This window comes from Primulina tabacum, chromosome 15 (genome assembly GCF_025594145.1).
Source record: "Primulina tabacum isolate GXHZ01 chromosome 15, ASM2559414v2, whole genome shotgun sequence".
NCBI lineage: Eukaryota > Viridiplantae > Streptophyta > Magnoliopsida > Lamiales > Gesneriaceae > Primulina > Primulina tabacum.
The window spans coordinates 36,527,360-36,550,445 of NC_134564.1; the positions used below are offsets into that span (position 1 = coordinate 36,527,360).

At 32.8% G+C, this 23,086-nt stretch overlaps 2 protein-coding genes across 14 annotated transcripts; both read right to left on the bottom strand.

The window, feature by feature from the left end:
- Positions 1–638: 638 nt before the first annotated feature.
- On the bottom strand, positions 639–4,381 carry LOC142526439 (OBERON-like protein). Of its 2 annotated transcripts, XM_075630847.1 has the most exons (3): positions 4,125–4,381; positions 2,209–3,361; positions 639–1,542 (listed from the first exon to the last, which is right to left on the bottom strand). In XM_075630847.1, the coding sequence occupies exons 2-3, from the start codon at positions 3,344–3,346 to the stop codon at positions 917–919; spliced, it is 1,764 nt and encodes a 587-aa protein (XP_075486962.1). In that variant the 5' UTR covers positions 3,347–3,361; positions 4,125–4,381; the 3' UTR covers positions 639–916. The 2 variants fall into 2 exon arrangements, with proteins under 2 accessions (XP_075486962.1, XP_075486961.1); XM_075630846.1 differs by lacking the exon at positions 4,125–4,381 and having other exon boundaries at positions 2,209–3,885.
- Positions 4,382–18,873: 14,492 nt separating this feature from the next.
- Positions 18,874–22,667, bottom strand: LOC142526872 (pentatricopeptide repeat-containing protein At4g16470). 12 transcript variants are annotated; one of them, XM_075631510.1, is made up of 6 exons: positions 22,207–22,667; positions 20,417–21,867; positions 20,151–20,302; positions 19,661–19,867; positions 19,386–19,509; positions 18,874–19,205 (listed from the first exon to the last, which is right to left on the bottom strand). In XM_075631510.1, exons 1-2 carry the CDS (start codon positions 22,521–22,523, stop codon positions 20,565–20,567), a joined length of 1,620 nt encoding a protein of 539 aa, XP_075487625.1. In that variant the 5' UTR covers positions 22,524–22,667; the 3' UTR covers positions 18,874–19,205; positions 19,386–19,509; positions 19,661–19,867; positions 20,151–20,302; positions 20,417–20,564. The 12 variants fall into 12 exon arrangements, with proteins under 12 accessions (XP_075487625.1, XP_075487628.1, XP_075487624.1 ...); XM_075631513.1 differs by having other exon boundaries at positions 20,151–20,312; XM_075631509.1 differs by lacking the exon at positions 20,151–20,302.
- Between the last annotated feature and the right edge of the window lie 419 nt (positions 22,668–23,086).

Consider the following 23,086-nt stretch of genomic DNA (forward strand, 5'->3'; position numbering starts at 1 on the left):
TGTACTCTTTTTCTAAAAAAAATTTGGAATATGTTCGTGGATTTATTTTTCAAAGTGATGTGGATTTAGTTTTATTTTTTCTATTATATTATTTACTTACGTGGACTTTGAAAAGGCAACCAAAAATCAAAAACCCCAATTCAAATTGCAGCTCAGCATTCCGGCCGCCAGCTATGCATTTCCGGAGAAATATTTCAATTTTGGGGAGAAAAGTACTGAAATTGGAAAATATTATAAATTACTGGACTAAGAACGTAAATTGTCTCATAGCAGGACTATAATTAAAAAAAAGTGCAAATTACAGGACCAAAAACGTAATTTGTCCCATGAATTAAGTACAAGTCATAGGCCGCTCTAGCCTTTTATATTCACCAAATCACGACGCAGAGTGATCAAACAATTGGTGAAACTTTGAAAGTGGGGATCAATTTGCCATCTTCTTCATTGTTGTATGGGCTCACCTTTTTACGGATTCAAATTCACCGCACCATCCTTTCCCCCAACATCAGTCAAATTCCCGTAGCAGAGACGAAGACATCAATCACATCATGGCTTGTTGGAGATGCATTAAATCGATTAGCTTCTCATTATATAGTCAATAATAAACCCACACATCACAAACAGTTCACAACTCAACATAAAAAAGAAACTATGCATATGTATGCCAGCACTGAGTGTCATTGATAACAGTTGCAAATTAAAGAAAAAATGATAGTGACCACACTTTACATAAGAGGGTGGTCATAAATAGCATCCAGTAAGATGGGGAACATTCGTTTGCATCCAAGCATTTTCGCGAGCTTGCTTACTCATCTACAAGGAAACACAGCGACTAAAGGTTTGACAGACATAACTAACAATGAAGTTTTCATGCCATGCATGAAATCAAAAGGTCCAGCAAGGAGAATGATGAAACTCAAGGAAGTGAACCCAATGAGTGACGATCATTTGACTGTGCATCCGCCTTGGAAGTAGTGTCGTACATGTTCTTCAGTAGATCCTGGATTTTGCTATACATCATGTGGGAAGGGTCACTTGTTCCTGCACTGCTCTGTGACGCCCTTGCACTTTCCTGAAGCTTAATCTTTTCGAACAAATATTGTTTCTCAGCCTCTGCCTCATGCATTCTTTGCTTCAGGTATCTACTTGTATAATCCTCCTCTGACTTTTCGCTCTTGGCGAGTGAAATTCTTTGAAGCCACTCAGCTTCTCGTCGAGCTTCATTGGCTTTAAGCTCGAACATATCCGCCTCAGCCTGTTTAAGCCTAACAATATTTTCGAGCTCATCAATTTGAATCTTTTTTCTCTGCCTTTCCATCTTCAGTGCTGCCACTTCCCTGGCTTTATCCTTGAGCTCTTGCTCACACGCATCAACAGCCAAGCGGGCTTTTTTCACCATCCGCAGTTTCTCTTCTGCGACATTTTCCATCTTTTTAACAGCTTCCTGCACTACGTCTGCTATCCTGTTGAATGCTTCCTGTGGGGTTATCATCCTGCCACTTTCTTCATTCTCTTGATTCTTCAAGGGGTCTGCCTCAAGCTCTGTAAAGGTAACAAATTTTCCATAGAATAAGCGTGAGTCTCCGAAGTTAGTGTTCCCAGTATCATGCAAAAGGAAACAGAAGCATGGAACTCCTTGTAAATAATTTCATCACTGGGGACATGCACAGAGAATCTCAAGAAGTTGAAAAGAGATTAATTTGTTCTGATGTTTACGTACTTAACTGAAGAAATTGGACAAACTATAAAAAGCAGAAAACAGAATTGATTTTGCAGGTTGCAAAGGAAAGTTGAGCAATACTGCAATAGGATGTAGTTAACTAATTTTAAATAACGACAATATCACATCATAGATGTGGTTTCTGCCGTCTCCGATTGGCCTCCTAGGGGCCACGTTTGAGTCAACGATGTAAGGAAAGGTAGACACCCTTTAAAATAAAATCCTCATTTTCCATTTCTCATCCCAAATATTGATATCGCATTCTTAAAAACAAATCCTCCAGAGCCATGTACAGAATGATTGATATAAAAACCCTTGACAAGTGTGCAACATTAAGATATGAACAACTGACAATTTGATTCACCAAGCTCAGTATAGTAAGCCCTAGATCATCTGTTTTTGTGTTCGTCAAATACCAGGCAACAAAGATAAAATATAAATGTAGTAACGAGCATAACTCACAATATAACCTTGTGAATAAAGCTTACCTTGAAAGAACATTAAGATTACTTTACAAGCCATAGGTTCTGCTACCCCACTCCTCAATTTTTCAATGAGCTCCTCACACTTTCTGAACAATTTCCTGCCCCTATAATCCTCACTCCCACGGAAAATTCTGCTTACAAAGTCCAGTTCTCTAATTAAGGCATCCCAATCCCACGTCGGCGCACAATGCTGGAATACATCTTTCACCCACCCTAATAACTCAGATGTCCTACTACAAGCTCTGCATCTAAAAAGCATCTCTGCTGAACTACCTCCATTCTTCACGCAAGGGCCCATGCCGATTTGTCCATTTCGAATAGCACAATCAGTGTGAGTCCAGTGAGAACACAGATCACACCCAATCCAGCGGCATGTGTTAACCTCAAAATCAAACTTTTGGCAGATTACGCACATGCAAAGGTTGCAAAAACCATTTCTCTTTGCACACAATTCACATGCACAATCCTCTGCTGGTAGTGCACTTCCACATGCTATGTTTCTGCACTTCTTGTACAAGAAAATGTCCATCAGCGAAGCTTGAGATAGACTGAGGCTTGGATGCAAAAATGCCTGGATTCCAGTTTTCATAGAAACCAGAATTTCTAGCTGAATCCTGTGAGCCATAATCAGATTTTTCTCAGTCAAATCACCCCTACTTTGGACCAGCTTCTGCAGAAATAGAAATTCGTCTCTTTGCTGAGAGCCACCCAACCCTTCCAGAAAAGCACGAAGTTCGTTTTTAAACTTGTCTAAATACTCGTCTGGCAGGTTTTGCATTTTTTCTGCTATGATTTCTATCCTTTCACTGGCCACATCCCGGAGAGACATTTTATCTGCATTCGAAATATGCCGGACGACAGAGTTCTCAGCAAAGCCATCCTCTCTTTCCTTTTCCTTCTCCAGTTTCTTTGCTGTCAAAGCCTCAGCCGTGGGCCAGGTTTCTCGTGAACTGGCACTTTCTGTCGGAGAATCACGAACTAACCCATAATTAGAGCCGTGTTCCTGAAGATTTGGAGATCCACATGCATCTGTTGCAACTAAGGAGAGAGAGGTCTGCAGAACTCCCCCAGGTTGCAGCTGTTGACGAGGAGGTAGCATCGAGGATTGGTTATTGAAATGAGAACCAGAAGATGTTCCCATCCGAGAATAACCTCGCTAACATGAAGTGACAACAAATAAAAACCACTTAACCACCAACGACGACAAACAGTGTCTTCTCACTCACATATTCATGTAAAATAATAATCTCAATCTTATAGGAAAGATGGAATTGGCAGGCCAGTACGATCTCTGAGGAATAAGAAAACACAGATCGAAAGATATGATAAAATTACAGCTTGACTCAAGAACTACCAAGACTCGCGGTTCTAGTATAACCAGTTACCAACAGCTTCGACATGTACAAATAACAACAGGAAGGAATTTTTTCATACGAAGCATTTTTTCATATGAAGCTTCACTTTAGATACAGATCTCTGAAAGCATTAAAAAAATCATTAAAATCATAAGTCGAGCTAACTCCTGAAGGCATATCAAGTATACCGTAAGAAATAGTTGTGGAAAAATGAGTCAAAGGACTATTTTTTAAAAAATAACTTCTTGAACAGAGATTAAAAATCCAATTTTACAACCAATCAAGCATATTTCCAGGAATTAAGCTTCAGTAGCCAAAATTCCCGAAGAAGAACAGATTAAATATGACATTACCAGGACGGTAAATATATTCTTTCTCGACAGAACACTGTAAGAAATAAGAAACTACAAAAAATCCAAAACTAAGAAGCTAAAATTACACGATTAAAGCCGACAAATGAAATTCAAAAAAAAAAAAAACCAAATATATAAATGTCACTGAAAGGATACATCTCCATACCTGAAACGAGAAAACTAGAAGGACTTCAAAGTAAATTAAACTTACTCGATATTTATCCCTTTCCCTCGTCGAAACCCTAGCTCAACCGTAACGTTTAATGCGACGGATAAACGCTGACTAGCCTGAAAGTTTGCTTTACCACCGTTTGGACCAATCGAAGGAGGAGCAAAAGCATGGAAGTTGAAAATAATGATAACCGGAATGGTGAGTTCCCGGTAGTGGCGGGACCCACTTTGCTGTCTGTATTTGACTTTGTTTCTCGAGCTCTTTCGTTTTTGTGAACGAAAAGTTCCCACTTGTTTAGAGCAATTTTTCTTCGGATGGGAAATTCCAAATGGAACGGGTTTGGAGATTTTGTTCCGTCCAAATAGTTTGGGTGAGTATGAAAATATTATTCTCTTTTTTAATACATCTCGATAATAATAATAACGGTAAGAATAAATTTGAGTTTTCCAAACCCGCCATGTTCGTGTCTTATTACTATTTTTGAAGTGATGATGAACATTTGATCCCAAGGGTTAAGTTCGGAGATCCCCCGAAACTAGAAACTGATACTCAGAACCCGAAAGAAGTGGAGATGTAGGCGATAATACAATTTGGGGGCGGGGATGGGATGACAAACCGGTCCTGTCTAGTAGTTTTCCCAACACTTTGTTAACGTAAAAGAGAAAATAATTATTTTTAATTCAATTTTGTATTTGATTAGTTTTGTGTACACCGATATTTATTTTTAATATTTTTTATTAGACATTGGATAAGTCAATATTTTTCGATGTCACGTCAATATTTTTTGGTACTGTACCGACATTTTTTATGTTATTTCAACACTAAAACAAAATATGATTGAAAGAAAAAAATCAAAGTTAGTGTATCAAACCAAAATTTAAAAATTTAGTGGATCAAAATAAAAAATAAAACTAATTACAAAAAATTTTATTTCCCATATTTAGATACATATATTTTATATTAGTGAATTTTCTATGTAATATGTATTATTGTTGATGCATAAAATTTATATATTATTTAATATAATAATACTGATATTTATTGGTTTTAAAACATAATTGAATTTTTTCAATCAAACAACATGATATAAATTTTGTTAAAGTAGTATATATAACTTGACACTATAAAATAATTAGGAATTTTTTTTTTTAAACATGCATGCGTGAATTAATATTATTTAAAAATGGAATAGGATACGGTTAGATTAATTAGCATAATCAATTATTTTTATTGAAATATTTATGAAACATAAATAATTGTATATGTTAAATATATCATTATTATTAATATATCCAAATCTTTGCCCCTTCTACATGCTCGTGTATTTAAAAGTGTATTTGGATTGAAATATTTAAAATCTTGGATTTTGATTTCATGTCCATTTTGACATGTTTGGAATAATAAATTTAAAATCTTATCTAATTTCATTTAAGCACATTTATGATTAATAATAATCTGTACTTCTGTATTATTATTATATAAAGACTAAATCACCTAGAGGACACCATCTTTTATTTTCAAAATTGTCGTTACACCAACATTTTTTCAATATTATCATTGCAACTTATTTTCAATATTACCTCTTCAAATTGCACTATGATCCTTCACTAATTTCTGTCAATTATTATTAAATTAAACATAAAATTAAGCATTTAATAAAATTTAAATAATCTTATATAAATTATGACTATAATTTACACACACAACGTGTGTGCATAATTACTAATTTTTAATGAATTTTAACTTAAACTAAAAGAAGTATCAAAATCCCTTCAATTAAATCCATTTGGAAAATAATTTTTTAGTTCATTAACTTGTTCAATATTAGATTTTGATCTATATATTAACTTTTCAAATTTTGGTTTTAGTTTTGGTATACTAACTTTTATTTTTTGTCTATTTTGGTTCAATTGTCTATGTGACATCTGATAAGTTTATAATTCGATGTCATATCAGCATTTTTCAATGTTACATCAGCAATATCTAATGTTGTATTGGCATTTTTTTTATGTCAAACCATCAATTAAAAAATTAATCATCAGTATATCAAAACCAAACTTTGAAAACCTAATAAAACAGAGCTCAAAATTAAACAAAGTAACAGAGAAAGAGAAAACCTATTTCACATATTCATTCGTTCAAATGCAATCTAATGCAACCTGCACGAATATCAAATAACAAGCCGAAATGTGATTATAAAGTATATTCCGGCCCCCTTTATTGGGGAAAAAACTATACGATTCCTTTATTGTTAAAACAAAGTACTTAAATATTCTGTTCCGGCTGGTGTGATTCAAAGTGCTAGATCCCCCAAGTTCTACCGATTATGGATTTATAGTTGTATGGTCAACTTTGAATATTTCATACGCTGCGCGTTAAGACAGAATCAACATTGATCGTATAACGTAACTGTAACTACTACTTTTTTTTGTTTACAGAAATCGAACCAAAATTTCAAATACTACATATCCGTATTTAACTCAATCGCAGTTTATGATACATCTGCGATATATATAGTTTTTATATATCGATCTGTTAGGATAGACAAACTTCAACATAAGATGATAAGGTTTCTTAATTATAAGAAAAAGAAGAGGATCATGTGTTGCACAATTGTGATCATATGTCAAAATGCTTCAACTTCTTATAACATGAAAACAGATATTAAAGCTAATGCATGCATGCGCCAAAAGTTCAACCCTCAACAGCGAGAAGGTTTAATTCTTATACAACTGCAGTACCATAATATATATATATAATAGAGATTTAACATACATAGCTATAATTTCCCCACAAAAGGGAGTACAAAAGAAAAAGAAAAAAGCGATGAGCACTTAGTGCCGTTTTACAGGCGAAGAGAAGTATCCACATCAGAAGAACAAACCAAGGGTGCCGCATCATTAAACCAAGATTTAGATATAACTTTTGCGGGGGAACCGATTCCACGGCAGGAATCGGTTTTCTTGATTTGTGAGTCAGGCCAGAGGGATAGAGAAAGTTGGCAATGTGGATTTGGAGGAAGAAACATCAGTTCGGAGCGTACACATGATGTTTTTGGGCGTGGCTCGTGGTGTTTCATGGGTGGACTGCATGACCTTTCAGATTCTGATAATATCTTAAGGAGCTCTCTCTCTTGTCTCATTTCTTTCATTTTTTCCAATTGTCGAAACCTTTCTTGAAGCAGCGCAATGGAGGAAAGAGTGACCGTGCCTTTACCAAGATCAGCTTCCGTTACCATTTTACCAGGATATCGATATGTTTCTGTAAGATCAAAGAAAAAACATTAGGGTTTGGTTTGATTTGTTGAGTTTCAGATGCACGGTTTTTTCACTTTACACATTGATATATATAGTGTTTGAGGATGTTGGGATTAAAGGGTCGTTCTCTTTGGGAAAAGCAAAAAGAAAAAACTAAAATCGTTTGGGTATTTCAAGAAAAGAAAGAGGGGGAGAATCGGCAATAAAAGCAGAAAATCCAAGAGGAAGAAGATGAAAGGCCAATCTTGCAAAATGTTAGTGGGGAGAGAGGCGCAAAGGAGAAAAGTGTTTTGGAGAAAAATCCAAAAGAGATGTTTAAATCTAGTACATGGAAGGGTGTGTTTGGAAGAATAATAGGTTGTGTTGATGCTATGTGAGAGTGTCCTCGAAGGTCCCTCTGCTAAGAAGATGGTGCCACTTTTAGTGGGTGCACATCAAGTTTTCTTTTTCCCCTTTCTCCTTTTCAAAACTTTGATAATTATGCATGTTTGCCTTCCACCAATTTGAAGTCTTCTTATTAATTATACCTCTCTTTGAATACCTTTTAATCTTTCCTAGTAATTCTTTGTACATTGTTCTTGGAATTTAGTGTTTGGAAGGATCCATGATGCCCTAATCCGCCGAATATTTGATTAAATACTTTTGAGATTTGTTTAGCAAAATCTAAATGCATGATCCATATATATCCATTGTATTCTACAACCATTGTTTTGGGCATTGAAACAGAGAGCAAATATCGATAGAAGTGATTGATTCTTAAAGTATCTACAAATGCAGTCTTTGAGAGAAGATACATTGATTAATTATTTATGTAATTTTTTTTAAATAGTTAAATTGATAACAAAAGTTGGTTTATATCAAATTTCACGGTGGGCTGATAAACAGAAATCGTAAAAATTCGAAATATTTACGTGTTTAATTGTTTCTAAATACATCAAGACTGACTATATCCAACTTTAACCAATTGTCAAGATAGTTAAATTAACAATTTCAAACTATGCTTAAAAAATAAATAAAGAGCTAGCCAATTTTTCATATACATGCAAGAAAAATCGTGTGTGGGGAGCGGACACCAATGTGAAGAAAAGATAAGATAAAAAAGGACAAGCATTCAAAGTGGGAATAATCTAAGGAGGTTATGATTCTTTGATTGAACCATAATAGTACTATGATATATAGAATATTTGAATTTTTAAATGAAAAAGGCTGTCCTAACATTCTCCTAGCTAGATCTATCGCCTTGATATTTGGAAAACCAACAAAACATTCTCTCTCTCTTTTTCAATTCATGTTTTTGTCTCCGAGCCATTGGAAGGGAATGGCATGCAGGTATGAAAGCTGCAGATGCCGCAGTTTCTGATAGGATGCTAGTCCCCCACCCACAACTAGTACTGTTTACGTAGGAGTATTATTTGGAATGTCCCAACTTTTGTGTATATATATTGATTGGCTAAGCAAGGAGTGCAACTGATATTTTTCATATTCGCACATGCACCCGTTAGTGTGTAGATTATGGATGATAATGAGTCGAGTTTGAATAAGATTTTATATCTTTTATTCTCATTCATATTTATTATATTCATTAACATCATCATCCTAATTGGATATTCAATTTCATCTACATCCTCATATGCATCAGATGATTGAATGCATTGTCACATTATACTCAAATATCTTATTATCATATATAATTGTATTTTCTCAAATTTGAATTATTTCATGTAAACTATGAATATTTATTAAATTATTGAGAACAATAAACAACAAAAACTAATATGAATATTAACAAATTAAACATTATAAAAGAAATAACAAAATAAGAAACAATTGATCCTTAAAAAAAATCAACTCTATTGTAATAATTTTATTCATTTCATCCAACTAATATCATTTAATAAAAACGTATTATAATTAACATCATATCCGAAAAATCACACAGACACACACATATATATTAACATATATTAATTTAATTGTGTATTTGGGTTGGATATGAGTATGAATATTTAATATCTGTCTTCACCCTCATACCCGATTACTAATTTATTAATCAGATAAAAAAATCTCTTCCATATCCTCTTTTATTGGATCGGATATCGGATTTTTCGTTGGGTTCGAAGAAAACTGTCATATCCCTAGTGTGGATGTGCTTGGTTGGAAGTTAAGGTGTTAATATGTTTATTTATGTTGAATATATATGTATTTATTATATATGTGTGCGCGCGCTTCAATTCTCGGGTTTCAAAATTTATGTATTCTATTGTTAGGTTTTAATATCTAAGTACTTACGTATGTATATGTTTGGAAAAGATGTATGCACATGGAAAAATATGATGAAATTCTTAGCTTTGGAATATGATATTTTGATAGGCAATGGCCTTGAATGTTTGAAACTCGGACCTTATGTCCTTCCAAATTAATTAGTCAAGTTACGTTTTGGTGCGTAAATCCTAATTAAATTACAATTATTCATGTATTTTGAGCACTTTCCTAATTAGGAAATCTAGCTGGCCACCGTACCATGACATGGCTGCATGTAATAATAACGGAGATTAAGGCATTATGGTCACTTTCACACTTATGTGTGTGCATATATTATTACATTCTCTTATAAAAAAAATATTTTATGATTTGAAAGAATTGTTTTTTGTAGGTTAGGTCAGGACAACGCATATCATGCGATTACTACAATACAATTTGAACAACGAAACCGCTATAAAACTATTTTCCACAATCAATAAATGTAGTGAATTTTAATAAAACTCGAGGATATATATATATATATATATATATATATATATATATATATATGAGTTGAATTGTGAATTTACATCTATGTCCTTATCTTCATTAAATAATATTTATTAATACATATCTTTTTGGTGGTTTTGTTTTCATTTGTGAATTTACATCTATGTCCTTATCTTCATTAAATAATATTCATTAATACATATTTTTTTTGTGGTTTTGTTTTCATTTATTAATTAATGAATCTATTACCACTATAAATATATGAGTTGAATATTCATTAATACATATCTCTTTTGTTGTTTTGTTTTCATTTATTAATTAAGAATCTAAACTAAATTGAAGAAAAACAAAATTTTCAATCCTTTTTTGTGATGAAATTTGCAATCCATTTTTAAAAAACACTTATATATCTATTATCTATTATAAATATATGAGTTGAATTGTGAATTTACATCTATGTCCTTATCTTCATTAAATAATATTCATTAATACATATCTTTTTGGTGGTTTTGTTTTCATTTATTAATTAATGAATCTATTACCACTATAAATATATGAGTTGAATATTCATTAATAATTATCTCTTTTGGTGTTTTGTTTTCATTTATTAATTAAGAATCTAAACTAAATTGAAGAAAAACAAAATTTTCAATCCTTTTTTTGTGATGAAATTTGCAATCCATTTTTAAAAAACACTTATATATATAATGAATTTCAATTAGAATGAAAAATTTAGCTACCATTTTTTAGAGTGTCATATAAATTCATCTTTCATTTTTTGGAACATTTTTCATAGCTATTAATGACTTCTAAAATAAATTGAAGAAAAATGAAATTTAGCTATCATATTTTAGAATGAAAAATTTAGCTACCATTTTTTAGAGTGTCATTTGAATTTATCTTTCATTTTTTGGAACGACATTTGCACTCCATTTTAAAAATAATATGTTGACGAATATATTGTCAGGAATCCAAAAATAAAACTCAAATGTCAACTTTGACACTCAATTTTGAGTGACTGCCAAAATATCTCAACAACCAACAATTTTTGGACAAGATAGTAACATCACAATTTTGAAATCAAAATGATATTTTCTATTTTATATCAAGAATTCATGATTGAAAATCGATAATATTATATATATAAATATTTAATATAAACTCGTGGGAGCTCATTTAGGCTTACCTTTAAATGAGTCGACAAAATTTCAACCTAACTCGCTTAAACTGTTTGGCGGTGCAGGCCAAACCGACAGACCCAACCCAAAACACAATAGATAAAATAGCATCATGACCATAAACATATATGTTCACTTGTTCATATGACAAACTTTTCAATCAACATGATTATGACATAACAACAACTCTATCAAACCATAAAAGATTTTTTCATCCAAATATAATTCATAAAGGAAGAACAATGAATATAAATTAATAGAATAATGGATTTTATCAAGCCCAAACAACAATGTGCTTAAATGAAGTACACAAAAGGTAATACTAAAGGTCACAAGAATATAATAAGCAAGACATCAATTTCTACCAACATAAATACAATTGAATGATAATTACTAAAAGAATTAAATCCTATTAACTTATCATGGACAATGTCTAGAAAACAATTGCTACAAAGAGGAAAAAACAAGGTGAAAATAACAAAAAAACGAATGTCGCAAAGAAGAAAAAGAAAGCATGGAAAAAACAATAAAAAAAAGCAAAGAATAATGATAAAACAGGTGAAAAAGAATACAGAGGTAATATTAAATGTCACAAGAATATAATAAACACGTGAACAAAAAAAAATACGAAGGTAATAACTAAAGGCTACAAGAACATAACAAACACATGAACAAAAAATAAATGAATAAAACATCAATTTCTACCAACATAAATACAATTGAATGATAACTACTAAAATGAATTGAATCATATTAACATTAACATGAACAATGACTAAAATAACCCATCAACTATGTCAAAATGCAAAACACGAGGTCATAATAGTAAGCTCACAAATGGAACTCATAATACAAAGGTAATATTAAAGGTCACAAGAACATAACAAACACATGAACAAAAAATAAATGCATAAGACATCAATTTCTACCAACATAAATACAATTGAATGATAAATACTAAAATGAATTAAATCATGTTAACCTTAACATGGACAATGACTAAAATAACCCCATCAACTATGTCATAATGCAAAACACGAGGTCATAATAGTAAGCTCACAAATGGAACTCATATATTTATAAGGTCACGAGAACATAACAAACACATGAACAAAAAATAAATGCATAAAACATCTATTTCTACTAGGGATGTAAACGAACCAAACCGTTCGTGAGCTTTTCGAAGCTCGATTCGATAAAGCTTGTTTGAGCTCGTTTAATGAGGCTCGTTAAGATAAACAAACCAAGCTCAAGCTTTACAGTATTCGGCTCGTTAGCTTGTGAACATGTTCGTTGGTAAGTTCATAAGTAATCTTTTAGATGAAAAAATAATAGTTTTGATATTTGATTTATTGATTTTGCATATTATTTATGAAATATATAGAAATATCTATTAAATTTATTTATTATAATAAATTTACAAATTTTAATAAGAATAATATATTTTTCTTTAAATATATAATTATTTTTAATTAATTTAATGAAAATTAAATGTATAATTCATATTTATTAAGCTTGTTTAGGCTCGATAAAGGCTTGAATAAGCTCGTGAGCCATGCATATATTCGTTAAATAAAGCTCGAGTTCGGCTCGTTTATAAATGAACCAAGCTCAAACATTCAAGAGTTCGGCTCGGCTCAACTCGATTACATCCCTAATTTCTACCAATATAAATACAATCAATCCATTTTTTTGTGATGAAATTTGCAATCTATTTTTAAAAAACAATTATATATATAATGAATTTCAAAATGATAAAAATAATAAATATATGTTTTTGTTTGTTTTTTTATAGCTATTAAATTATCTCTAAAATAAATTGAAAAAAAATGAAATTTAGTTACCATTTTTTAGAATGAAAAATTTAGATACCATTTTTTTAGAGCGTCATTTAAATTTAAAATCGTGTGAACTATATCTTTATTTTTTAGGATGTCCTTTAGTTTGATTTATATTTTTCATTAATTAATAAATTTTAAAATAAATAAAATAAAAATGAAGTTTACGTTTTTGTTCAAAATTTTATAGTTATCCAATTTTTGAGTAAATCTTCTGTAAGACGATATCAAGTAGATATAGCTCTAAGATGAGTCGACATTTTTTTTATCAACTAATGTTAATGCATTTTAAAATAAATCGAAGAAAGATGAATTTTACTCTATTTTTCAAAATTTTATAGTTCTTCAATTTTTGAGTAGGTTTTCTGTGAGACAGTTTCATTGGTATATATCCTAATACGGGTCGACCCAATCATTTTCAGAGTGAAAAACAATATTTTTTCATGATTCAGGTCGGAATTGGAGACATGCATCACAAAATTGACCCATGAAACAGCTTCATATGAGTTTCTGTGACAACTTTATTTTTAACTTGAGTAAATTAACATCCATGAATAACGTAAATTGTGTGAATTTACATGTATGTCCTTATTTTCGTTAAATAGTATTAAAAAATGCATGTTTTTTTGTTTTTCAGTCATTGATGAATTTTAAAATCAATTAAAGAAAACTGAAATTTTATTTTGAAATAAGATTTACAGTCTATTTTTTCAGGTCAAATGTTATATTTGTTACCCAAGACAAGACTTTTATTTCTTATAATTTTGATGTACCGTGCAAAACCATATACAAACCTAATTGCGAATATAATGAGAATTGCACTGACGTGAGTGTCAATGGGCCAAACCGTAAAACTTTATGCATGACAGACCCAAATAATTATTTGGTGTCATGAGAGAACACTACAAAAGAATTGAAATGATATTAAATTGATTTTATCTGTAATAATTACTCTTATATACATCAAAGTGATAGAAAATGAGGAATAAGAATGAATTCAAATTTTTTTTATGTGAAACAAATTATTCTTACATTTATAATTACTTAAAACGATTTATAAGATTTTGCTTATAATTTTTAAATATTTGTTTTGCTCGAAAAATAAAATGTTTTTAAAATATTACAATTATCTTCATGTTTTATGTCATGTCAAATTTCTTTCGATGAATACTTGTAGAACTTGTGGCTAATTTTTTAATGACGCGATTTATGTATAGATCTTTATAATTTCAAAATATATCATGAGGAATTTAGAAATTACGGTTGTTGTATGTTCCGCACGTGCAACGCACGTACATGTCTTCTAGTATATATATATGTACGTGTGTGTGTCTATATATATAAACACCACTTAAATTACCCACTAGTATTTTTGACTGACCAAGCTATTGTTATCTAAAAATTTGATAAAATCGATATTCATTACGTAAAAGATTAAAAACGGGAAAATATTCTGAGATCGTGCTGAATTCTTGACTGGTTTTAAAAATATTACAGCTAAATTTCCCTTAACTTTTCCTCCTTCCATATCAAAGTTTTGATAATTAAATCAACACTGTAATCGAAAGAAGGTTCAAAATCCTCAAAATAAACAAACATGAATATAGTTTAAATGAGAACATTTGTACAAATCCAAGAATTTAACTTTTTGTTTAAAAACATTTGTTGAGCGGCACGATGGCGTTGTCTTCGCGTATTTAAAATGATTCTGCGCCTCATCTTTTCATTGTGAGTTGGTTTTCCAGATGGATGGAGATGCAAGCTGGTTTCTTTCTTATTTTTAAATGTTTCTTTTTATTTAATGCTATATGATTTGAATCACCATACCTTAAAAATTGTCGGAATTAACTTGCATGTCATCCTTCGATATTTACATTGCATGGATTTAGCATAAAACTAAAGAAAAACTCTATAAGGATTTTTTCCATTGATTGATTTCAATTTATAAATGGATTATTCATGCTGATGTACCATTTTTATATGCATTCGACCAATGTAATTAAATTATGGCCTGTGTATACTAAAGAACTCGTTCCATCCGATTCCGATAATTGTTATAAATATTCTTATAAATTAATAAAATAGTTTTTTTTTTTAAATCAGGAGCAGCCCATAAGGAATAGCTTATAGCAGCAATTAATTTGAAATTTTATTTGGTTGAGCATAGAAAAACATTTGAATCATTTTGGGACATTATTATTATTACTATATATATTATTACACACCAAGGAGGAGGTAGGACCGGTCCGGTTAGAAGCGCGTGCTTGATATTGGGACAGTCAAAATTCCCTGGCCTTTCCATCTTGTGTTTGTATGTTTATGTATGTCGATCCAATCTCAACATATATAAAACTCTAATTTAATTATTTAACATAAATTTTATATTAAAATAGCTTATTTTTATATTGATGTTACCTAAATTTACTCCGGTTCGATCCCGAAAGCAAAATCTTCAAATCCTCTAGCTGTGTTCCAGTCGATCGGGATGAGCAAGGTCAGGTCTGCAATGAGTTGGGATGAACACGGTCGGGTGCGCAAGCATGGACAAAGGTTAAGGAGAGTCGGAAGTGTTTTCAGCATAATCCGTTCGATCCTTGCATAAAAAAATATTATGAATCATTGTAATAATAAATATAAATCAGATTTTTGTTTTTAACATAATAGTTAATATAAAATAGAACCCACGTATCTTCCCTACTCGAGAGATATATATTCAAATCAGTGTACCTTGCAAAAAGTTATTATTTAATAGAAATACGGGATCAGAGGAAACACACGCCATTATTATCTATAATCACAAGTGTACATTTATTCTCTGTAAGCTTTAGCAATATGAAAATGTATTTTGCTTACATTTATTTTAACAAAAAAATTTATTAAATGAATTCTGTGATGAAAATATATTGTTTGCAAGTTCTAAGATATTTTCTTTTTTCGTCAAAAAAAAAGATATTTTCTTTTAATGATATATTAATATGATGTTTTTGAGCTAATTGATTAATTAAAACGATATATAGATATTTAACTTATCCGATTGTTTACGATGTATGCATATATGTTATCAAATTAACAGCTCTTTCTTAAAATATATTATTATTGTTTAAAATATATTAGTGATAAAACTATGCGAGATAAATTACAAGCAAAAACTTGTATGAGACGGTCTTACGGGTCGTATTTTGTGAGACAGATCTCTTATTTGGGTCATCCATGAAAAAATATTACTTTATATGCTAAGAATATTACTTGTTATTGTAATATCTGGTACCCGTCTCAGATATAAAGATTCGTGAGACCGTTCACGCAAGTTTTTTTCAAATTATTATAAGATGTATGCATACTACATAATTTCTCAACTCATAGAAAAATCTGAACTTTTAAGGTTGTAGTTAGGTTTATTTTCGTTGAAATCAACAAAAGATAAATTTTCAATTTAATTGGACGGTTACAAAACACATTATCGGTTTGATTTGATTTATTTTTTAATCCAAAACTTGTTGGTTGATTTTAAAATAAATCCAAATCGTGATTTTCTGAAAACTGATTCAACCATGAGGTTCAGTTTGATTTTACTTTTTTATCCAGTTTGATTCAATTTTTTAACACTTTTTCAACTTATTTTCTTGAACTTTATTTGCAAGGGAGGATAATATCTTAAAGAATCTTGGAGTTGGAAGTTCAACCAGACAAGGGAAGACATTATTTTCCCCCAATCACTCTCCTATAATGATCCAATTATTCTCATGGCCCCGATGAATCCATTCAGAGGGATCGAAACCGATGAACTTCATTCCAGTCACGAATACCATACAATGAACAACTCGTCGAATAAGGAAGCAGCACTGTCCTATGCCCCATGCACAACGCAGTAGTTTGCAAACAGGAAGCCAGGAGGGAGAGAGAATTTTTGCGCTTCGAAGAAACTTTGGGAAACCATAACCAGACGGCACTGCGCCCACCGACATTGTTTTCGCAATTCCAGGGATCTTTTTCTTGAGCTGATGACTGATAAACAGGGAAATTTTCTCTTTGCAAAGCTTCTTGATGAATGCAATGATGAGCAGCTGGATTCCCTCGTCGAAGAAGTCTTGCTGGAGAACGCAGAATCATTCCTACGTGCAGCATTCTGTAAAGAGGGGTGAGCACGACTGGACCCTTCGGTTTGTCCTTTTCCCGTTTCTCTTTTTTTTTTCTACAGATTAAGCACATTTTATTGGAAGAATTGAATTAATTTTGTGGGATTATATCTGACTTGTGGCTTTCTGTTTCGGCAGATCAATTTCAATCAGAAAACTGATCAAGAAAATCAAGAAAACAGATCACGCTTACATGCTAACGGGAGTGTTATCCACCTGTTTATATCCTCTGATGATTGATTATACGGCGAAGACAGTGATAAAACAGTGCCTAGATCAATTTGGAAGCAGACCAAACGAGGTAATTAACAATGCTAAAGAAAATTATTGAATATAGAAATATTGATCCCATTCACGAGAATGTAATTGATTTGTTCTGGTGGCGATCTCAGGTTCTCTATGATTATGTGATACTTTGTCACATGAACCTGGCTATCGACTAAGTAGGGTGCAGATCGTTGAAATAATGCATCAGCACTATTTCTGGCCAACAAAAAATTACACTGCTCGAAAGTATTGCAGAAGACGCAGTGTTCATATCAAATGACCGATATGGGTAACTAGCAAATGACAATCCGAATAATCCATACATTTATATTACTAGTGATTCATTCATTCTTCTTCTTCTTTTTTCCCAAGGAACTATGTTGTGCAACAAGCAATGATATATGGTCATGATAACGTGACTGTTTATAAGATCTTGTTTAGCTTCTGTGGGCACTTCACGCAGCTATCCCAAGAGAAATGGGGCAGTCATGTGGTCAAGAAATGCGTTAATTCTTCAAGATCCGGGACAGAGTTAGTCGTTGGAGAAATTTTACAAACCCGGTCGAGTGCTTTTCAACTTGCTCGGCATCAGTTTGGTAATTACGTAATTCAAGCCATCTTAAGGAATCTCAAGGTAATGCTTGTCATATTGTTATCTACACATAGCTGCTAAAAATGCCAATACTTGGATATCTTCTCCATGATTGACTTCACACTTTCCTTCTTGCAGAGACAGAGAAACGAGACCCTTTATTTGGATCTTGTCAAAGATCTCGAGCCTCATTTCCCAGAGCTTCAACGCAATGCAGGTGGAAAACAGATCGTTAATCTCATCATAAGTGATCTTGAGATCCATTTTCAACGCTTGGCCGTCAACGCAAACTGATGTAAATGCCCTCATATTGCCGTGTGATAATTCAAAATTTTTGGTGAGGAGTTGTTTAGGTTCATGTAGGTTGTGTTAGACTTGGTTACTGCTGAATTTTTAGGTCGACGTACCCTGTTTTGTTTAGTTTTCTGATGATTTTTTTGTATACTGAATATTATCATGATTTTCATGCAATCAAAATTATTACCTTTTCTTCAAGTGTTGTATGATTATTTTCCCGGCTCCCGAGTGGCAAGAGCAGCTCAAGGAGAGTCGGTCGGATATTGAAAAATAAATAAATAAAGATTTAAAGGGCTATGAAAATGTAATAGCAAGTAATAACAATCAAATCGTAACACTCCCTCCGAGGATTAGACCTGTACACAGGTAGATAGAAAGATCCCTAGAGTTTAGTTTTCAACTTGGGGATAAAATTGAAGCCTCATACATGGCACCAAGATGGCTAGATTTAGCACAATCATTATGCATCCACAGAAAATACAGCCTTAATTCACACAAAAATCCAATATAAACTGCATTCAAAAACAAAATCCCATATAACTGGAAAATGACATTCCATGCTGTAATTACAGATTCACAGGTTGCACAAACTATTCTTATATCCTCTTTAACCACTTCTCCACTTGCATAACTGACATATTGGTACATATGGTTCTGCTGCATTAGCAACAAATCCTGTTTTAGTCTCATTTGTGCCTTCCTGAGGGTAAAGATAACACGTATACCATATACATCCCATCAAGCAGGCAACATAGTTATGAATCGACAGTGGGAATTATATCAAGAGATGATCCAAAACTCCTTCTGTCAAAGCCAGAGATGCAATAGTTGAAGGGATTGTTTGACCGTAAAGCATAGAGGACAAACAGATAGGCTATTTCTTATACTGGCTATGATTCATTACTACTTGTCTAGTTCAAGTGCAATAATACCAACAAGAAATTGAAACATTGTTCTTGACAAGTTATTTTGTAATAATTTTACCTCAAAAAGTCGTCATCTAATTCATAAACTATTTGTCTTTCTTCCCATCATAATCAGCAGCTTCGATGCAGAAGTCTTATAGGTCTTCAAAAAACTGAGCTTCATTGATACCGATCACCTCTAGCTGTTATTGTGTAAGGGAAGTTATTAGCCCCAATAGTACCATATAACATGATGCTTAGCTGAGAACTAATCTAAATAACAAACAATTTGATAGGTTCAAAATGTTCATCAATGACATTAACTAAATTAGTTTGCTCATAGAAGCCACTCACATTTCCTACTCAAAATGAATTGGCCAGACATAAACATAACTATTTCTGAGAGACGTGCGATATTTTTTCACAGGATTCAGAGCTAGTATTTCTCTGAATGGTGATAGATCTCTTAATGGTAGGCATGAATGTTTTTCTTCATCCTGAGTTGTGATAAAGACCAATGCCTACCTAATGTATTAGTTGGATTTTATCATTGTCGCACTTCTGCAAAATCATATGCAAACATGAGTGCCAACAAATATCAGATGGTATTTCATTACATAAATCCTGTTTAGTATCAAAAGCTAAAAGGAACTGTTGTTTTGGGAACACTTCTTAAGGTTCAAAAGAAGGTTAAGTCATGCTTGGTGTCCTACTTTTTGAGGGCCAAACTCGTTACCTTCTCATCAGAATGCAAACCAAGATTCCAAATAAGAAACCATTATTCAAGCTAGAATGCATCAACATATATCATACAGTAATATACAACAAATGATTTAAGAAACACCTTTTAAGTAATGTCTCCTCCAAACTTGTTGCATAAAATTTTCCCTTAAGATGATTCTATTAGGAGTTTGATCTTCATATATAAATTCAGGATGACAGGCAACAACTACATGTTTCTCCTTCTTTACATTGATACAACTCGTAAAGCTGCCGCTTTTTATGGCTCACGTAAATATAATAACAAAAGGTTAATAGAACATTATGAGGTTCTCTTCAATGTGTAATCATATTTAAATTATTTTTTATTACCAAAGCTGACATGCTCACCAGATTTTTCCATCCCCTTTCACTGATGAGCATGATGATTACTGCCAAAAAAATGATGTAATCTAGAATTTCAATGGCACTTAAAAAGACATTCCCGTTGAAAGGCAGCCCACAGAAACTCACCAAGTATTTAGTCATGGTAGTGTATTCACTCCAGATCAATGCTGAAATCCAGAGCATCACAATTATCTTTCAAGATACAAGTCATGTCTTCAATCAATCCACAAATTTGCTTAGTTTGTTTATGAGTGTTATGGCCCATAAAGAAGAAATGAGCCTCCATTTGCACCTCAACCATGCTATAGCCAGGTTCCTTTTTAATACCACACCCCTTCATCATGCTCCTGATCTCTGCAACATTATCCCACAAACCAAAAGTTGCATAAGCATTACACAATACTATATACTTCCCAGCATTTTCTGGTTCTAACTCAAAAAATTTCTTTGCAGCAAGCTTTACCATTTCAACATTTCGATGAATTTTACATGCACCAAGCAAAGCACCCCAAACTGCTGGGTGCTTCTTAAAAGGTGACGTTTGCACAAACGCATAAGCCTCTTCCAACCTACCACCACGCCCTAAAAGATCAACAATGGCAGCATAATGTCTTCCTCTTGGTTTAACACCATAATCCCTTATCATTGAAGAAAAATACTTCCTCCCTTCATCCACCAAACCCCCATGGCTACAAGCAGAAAGTACAGCAAGAAAGGTGATTTGATTTGGTCTGAAGCCTTCATTTATCATCTGATGAAAAGAAGCCAATACCTCGACCACTCTACCATTCAAACCATATCCAGAGATCAAGGCGGTCCAGGTTACGACATTCCTTTCCAAACACTTGTCAAACACAAGAAACGCATCATAGGAGCTACTGCATTTGAAATACATATCCATAAGTGAAGTGCAAACAACAATATTTTTACTAAACTGGCTCTTTATCAACAAACCATGAGCTTGCTTTCCCTGTTGCAGAATGGCCAAGGAGGAACAGGCCCTAAAGATTGATGCAAATGTATACTGGTCTGGTACCAAACCACGTAGTCTCATCCTGCCATAAAAACTCAAACCCACCTCTTCCTGTCCCTTCTGCACATATCCTGCAATCATCGCATTCCATGAAACTAAATTATGGTACGAGAAGAAGTCAAAAAAAATGAGGGCAGTATCTAGGTCTCCTGCTTTTGCATATAAAATCAACAGTTTGATGTTTAGAAACTCATCAGGAACAAACCCAACAGAAACCATCTGCCAATGAATCCTTCTGCCCTTTCTGTATTCTTTCCTGAATATGCATTCTTGCAGCAGAAGACAATAGGTTGCAGAGTGCACTTTCACTCCTGAGCAGCACAATAATCGAACAGCCTCTTTAATTCTCCCCGTGAAACAGAGATCTTTTAATGTTTTATCCAAATGGTAATAATTCTTTCCTGCATCGGCGGCCTGAAATCTGGGAACATCTCAACTGTGAAAATCTCATTCAGCCATGGAATCCAAAAATTGTTTGTCTTGTTTTGTTTTAAAGGACCAAACTAACCGCGGCAAAGAAAACAGAAGTCCTTAGTTTATAGAATTACTATCCCACTCCCGAGGTCGAACAAAAATTAGGTTCACGATTTTACTTCATGACACAGTGCGCATGACCATTTTACTTCATGAAGTGCCCATGATACACAAATACAGTAAAGATAAGACCGACAAAGTCGGAGCACTTCAATTTCATAACTACTAAACCTCAATCAATTTAAAAAACAGATTACAAAAATAAAAGAAAAGAAATTCAACCAACCTGCCATTGATACTTTCAGACTTAATTCTTTTAAGAATGGTGGTGGTTTTCCCTGCAAACATAGGTCCAACAATCACACTAATCTCACCAGTTGCCCCCCGGTCGGTACATAAGCCTCGGCTTCGACTACAATTCGAGGGTTTAAAAGAAATTGGAAGAGGAGTAATTACACATAACGCGGGGAGAAAAAAGAGGACTTGCAAAGATTCAGCCTTGCGACGGGAAATGCATGGTAAATGCGAGGCAGCAGCAGAGGGAGGCTTGTAGCGTGGTGGACCAACAGAGAGAAGTGATTTCACTCTGGAAATCGTTAACATTTATAGAAACTTATATGTATCACTCTTTCTATTTCAAGAAATACAGCGGCTAATCATCTCTGAAGGGAAAACAAAATCAGAACAATGCCGGAATCTATCATGGTGGGGAAGGACCCGAATTAGGACTGATTTCCACCCAGTTACTCGTCGAGTATTAGTCATAAATCTATCTTACTTTTTTGTTAAAAACTTTTAATTAATTTTATGACATTTTAAAATTACATTTATATTCTTATTTATTAATATTTTTAGATTTGAGCGAATATCTCATCGAGATAAGACAAGAGTTTAGGAGTCCTATTGTCTGCTATTTCATATATCAGCAAGAATCCTACCCCGACAAGAATCCTATCCCAACAAGGTAACTAGCATTTTCTGTTTCTATAAATACCAGATATTGATCAGAGTATTAATATTCACATTCTCTTGCTCACTTAACATTGTTATATATATCTCTTAATTTTGTTCTCCAAAATGACTTAAATATCGGAAGGATCACGCTGGAAAACTCTCCGACGCCCTCCCTAACCCTATTGTTGTCTGTATAGAATCCAGAATACTGA